At 44.6% G+C, this 4560-nt stretch overlaps 1 protein-coding gene across 1 annotated transcript; it reads right to left on the minus strand.

Annotated features, from left to right (window-relative positions):
* Positions 1–18: 18 nt before the first annotated feature.
* On the minus strand, positions 19–4329 carry LOC109966932 (dedicator of cytokinesis protein 3-like). The gene is made up of 4 exons (XM_020612180.1): positions 4260–4329; positions 3552–3633; positions 2175–2345; positions 19–687 (listed from the first exon to the last, which is right to left on the minus strand). Exons 1-4 carry the CDS (start codon positions 4304–4306, stop codon positions 424–426), a joined length of 564 nt encoding a protein of 187 aa, XP_020467836.1. The 5' UTR covers positions 4307–4329; the 3' UTR covers positions 19–423.
* Positions 4330–4560: the final 231 nt, after the last annotated feature.

Consider the following 4560-nt stretch of genomic DNA (forward strand, 5'->3'; position numbering starts at 1 on the left):
GAGACTCTGAGGACGGACGGACGGACAAAAGGACACACACACAGAGAGACATTCATTTGCACAACATTTTGATGTTATCACACAACAGGGCTCTGTGGTTGAAAAGACTAAGAGGTCACATGACTGAGCTGTGTTACTGTGTTGGTGTTTGACTGAGCTCATGTGCACTGAAGAGTAGATTATGTTTAAGTATCTATTTAAGTCATTTATTAGTAGAAGTTCAGATTAAACAGGATTAAAACAGTTTAGACAAGGCAAGGATTCTCCAAGTACTCTGCAATGTTATTTAATGTGACAAAGATAAATGAATCTATTTGACAGGGTACAGTAGTAGTAACACCAGTGATACTGCACAGACAGATTCTCCTCATTGAAATATTCAGCACAACTTGAAATGACACCAGCTGTTCAGGTTTCTTTGGTCTAGTGGTTTGGACTAAGACGAACGACGTCCAGCTGGACTTGGAAAAACATTCGGCTCGCTCCGTCTTTACCTGGGAAAGAGAAGAGCCTGCTGTCCACAGTGCGGGCTATGGACTGCAGTTTGACCACATCCATGGACTGGCCTATGTGCACTGTGGACGGCATGCTGCCCAAGGTGCCACGCACAAATTCTGCCACTTCCTGCACGGTGAACATCTGCAGCAGCTCATCAAAGATCGCTGGGAACGAGTTCAACAGAGCGGCCTGAGGAGGGGGAGGGAGGGAGAGAGAAGAGGGTGAGAGGAACATTCACAGCGGAGGGTACAACAGGAAGAAGGGAAGGAAACATTTAAGATAAAGACTGGGTTCTGTTTTTGGCCAGGTTCTGTGTCTGCATTTATGGCAAAGAGGAATGTGACATAACGTCACTCTGTAATAAGACTAAAGAGACAGAGCCGAGTCAGGGGGACACTGAGTAAAACCACACAGCGGTGGGAGGGCGGTCGGCCCAGACGCCAGAGCAAACAAACACCTCCAGTAACTGTTGGAGTGTTACACTGCAGGCTCTGTTCTGTAGGCAACCCAGCATCAAGCATCACCACTGGTACAGTATGTGTTAAACTAAGTGCTGCATTTTCCAACACAGCTGTTCACCAGCTGAGACGTTAAAAAGACAAACAGGAGAGTGAACAAGAAAACAGGTCAGTGAATTAATTCAGTGGACAAAAACAGATCGCAGCAAAATTAACAGGGACAGAATAATTAAGAAAAAGAAAATGTAGGACTGAGTTAAGAAGAAAAAAGAAACGTTGTCAGGGAAAAGTCAAGATGTTAAACACATCAGAGCTGCAAGTCTGAGTAGAGGAGGACAAGTGTTTTCAGTGGCACAGCACAAGGAAGATGGTGCAGCCGTAATGTGAGTATGAAGAACTTGTTGAAGTGAATTCATCTCCACATGTGAATCAACGGCCACTCTTCAGGGTTTGATGTGAGCTGAGGGGTGTGACTGCAGCAGGAGACGTAACAGCTAACACTCTGGAGCGTAATGTGTTTGTAGAACAACAGGGGTGTGTCCTGTCAGTGCAGGTTGTATAAGGCCTGTGTGTACATGAAAGATGTCAGGGAGTGAGTGTGCCATCACATGACTGTGTGTGTGTTTAAGACTCTAGGGGCAGGGCACTGTAGTTTTCATCCACACGTCTACTTACTGACAGTGGCCGCAGAGCGTTGAAGCTCGAGGCCTGGGCGCAGCTGGCCTGCCCTGGGGCAGGGGGCGGGGCTTGGCCAGTGACTAGTGCTAAGAGAGCAGCAGGCCCAACACCGGGGCCTGGGACGCCAGTTGGGCTCGGACAAGGTTGGGAGCCCTGTGGTGCATGGGCGTGGAGGGAACAAGCCCAGGGGGAATAATAGGGACCCAAAGGAGCAAAGAATTGTGGGAGATTGAAAGAGATGTTTAGGAAAGGTCCAAGGAACAAGTAGAGAGGATCATATGGGAGATAAGAGTCAGAGTAAAGCAACTAGGAGGAGATGGGAGACAAGCTAAGGAAGAAACACGTTTCAAGTACAAGCAAACATAATTATATCATCGGGGGAACTGTTAAAAACAAATGAGAGTTTCAAATAAACCAGGACAGTTTGCATTTCAAACAGGAGTCCATCATTTTGACATTTGATGCTTCAGTGATTAAAGACCTAGAAACTAAACATTTAGAACAAAGAGTTTAACCCATGTTCTGTTCGTGTGTGTTCACCTGTGTGAAGATGAGGGTCTCTGAGCTGCGGCTGTCCAGACTGAGGACGAAGCGGATCGACTGAAAGAGTTCCTGGATGCCGCTGCGAAACTGCTCCTCCTCCATACCACCGGTGGCCCGAGAGTAAAGGATCCGAGACTGGATGATGAACTTAAAGAGATACTCCAGGGCCTGATGTGTGTGAGACGGAAACGAGGAGGGAGGAGGACCCAGAAGACATTCATCAAAACATTATCACCAAATGCATTTGTTTTACTAACACATTAACATTCATCAGACACAATGTTTAACAACTACAGAAAAGAGAGAGAGACGTTCCAGAGTCGATGTGACTGAGTCCTAAACCATGGAAGTTTAATTCTGTCAGTTTAAGTTTCTTTACTCCTGTGAGTTCATCAACGTCTAAAGTTATTCTTGCATTTCTTTAGAATTCTGTTTAAATGTCTAACAAAAGATGTTGATCGAAGCCGATTTGTCTGGTTATAAAATGTAAAAACACAATAACACCAGTAAACTTGCACATCTTTCGCAGGATGAATCAGAACAGGAGAGAGAAAATACAAGCTGTGCACAAAAGGCACAGTCACCGTGGTGACGGACACGGGCTGAAACTGTCGGACAAGAGGAGAGAAGCTTGTTACATATGAATAGAAACTCAGATCTGAACCAACAGCTGCAGCTTAAACTACATCGTCCACGTTTACACGACAGCGTGACCCATCTGAGTCCGAAGTTTGACGCAGCGTCTGTCTGTTTGTGTGGTTCATGCTGCTCTAAACTCAGCCACAGGACTGATGCAGCAGTGAGTGTGTGCAGCTTTGTGTCGGCAGACTGAGCAGCGACATTCAGTGGTGACAAGTTACAAAGACACTTTATGATTCAAGGTGTCCACATATTGTACAGATCGCAGAGAAGTTCAAGGTAAATGCCAGCACAGAAGTCACTGAAGCAAAGAGGAGGATATCAGCAGCAGGTCAAGCGTTAAGATAAGGATTAAAGTCAGTGTGTTGGTAGTGAAAGCCAAAGGGAGTAAAGAAAGCCTGAGGCATCAGTGTTTGTTTAGCTGGTGACAGTTAGGTGGTGGTTACTAGATCACACCTCCAGGACAAATCTCTCCTTTCTTCTTTATATCATTTACTAAGTGAAACAAACTAAAGGTTGGAAGCTCCATATTTGCAAACTGTGATTTTTACACACACAATTATTAGAACAGCTCCAAAGTAACAAGCAGATTATTTACTTGAGTAACTGATCTCATCATACTGTAGGAACCTTTGTCGTCTTGTGTTTCTAAAACTGGTAATGACTCCTGCTGCAGCAGCCTCCTATCTCAGGGACTTTACAGTGGACATATCAGACCACAGCCCGGGTTCTTACCCTCATGGCTTCCTGTATGTGGTCCTGTCTCACCACCTCTGCAGAGCGGTCCATGTACCACTTCAGACAGCGGATCAGCTCTCTGAAACACAACACACACACACACACACTGCATTTAAACCTACAGTTTAACAGACACACGAGCTACTCAGTGAGATTCTCCCTTTACAGGACTTGGACCTGAGGTACAGCAGTGACCAGCTCTGATCCCAGTGCAGCACAGTGGTGTTTTCAGAAGGGCCCGAATGCAGTAAAACTTGAAATACTACAAACACATTTCAAACCAGAAATAACAACAGCAGCAACAAAATAGACTTTAAAAAACAAAAGCTCCTCTGATTTTGGTTAAATTCTTATTTGGTGCCAGCTGCCAGGGCTCCACTCCTCTATAAGACAAATCTGGGTCAGTGAAACCATGTTACCAACTTAACTTAACTCCTTCACCTGAATATTTACAATAATCCTGTTATTAGTGAGCATGTAAATGTACTTCAGATAAATATCTTAGACCTCAAAGTGTTGAGTGATGGTAAAACCAGTCTGACAAGAGTGATAACACAACTTACATGACAAACATACTGTACAATCAGGAACACACATATCTGCATATCGTTATTATTAAAGTGAAGCAGAGCACAGCTCGTCAGTGCACTGACCACTGAACCAGCCTGTTGTGTTGCCGTTAGGCAGCCAGAGTAAAACACTCACTTGTAGGCCAACGCCCCAGCAAAGTGCTTCTGGATGTACGTGTCCATCACCGGCCTGAAGTGGTAGAATTTACTGTGACAAAGTGGATGAGAACATTCCACTTGTCCCTAGGTTAAGATTGACTGATTGATTGATTTATTCTTTCAAACATGCAGAACAGAACAAATGAACAAATGACAACACACACATAATTACACATATCCAACCAATGCCAATCCAAAATCAGTTTGCTTATACCTATTACATGTTTGAATGGAGTAGGAAGAAGTCAGACTTATCCAGTCCTACCCCATAACATCAT

Source organism: Monopterus albus, unplaced genomic scaffold, assembly GCF_001952655.1.
Source record: "Monopterus albus unplaced genomic scaffold, M_albus_1.0 scaffold121.1, whole genome shotgun sequence".
Lineage (NCBI taxonomy): Eukaryota > Metazoa > Chordata > Actinopteri > Synbranchiformes > Synbranchidae > Monopterus > Monopterus albus.

What these genes read in the sequence shown, in the direction of transcription:
- LOC109966932 (XM_020612180.1), bottom strand. Translation starts at nt 4,306, where the DNA reads ATGGACACGTACATCCAGAAGCACTTTGCTGGGGCGTTGGCCTACAA. An exon ending in GCTGGGGCGTTGGCCTACAA is followed by an intron (nt 3,634 to 4,259) that starts GTGAGTGTTTTA and finishes GTTGTGTTTCAG; the next exon opens with AGAGCTGATCCGCTGTCTGA. An exon ending in ACATACAGGAAGCCATGAGG is followed by an intron (nt 2,346 to 3,551) that starts GTAAGAACCCGG and finishes CACACACATCAG; the next exon opens with GCCCTGGAGTATCTCTTTAA.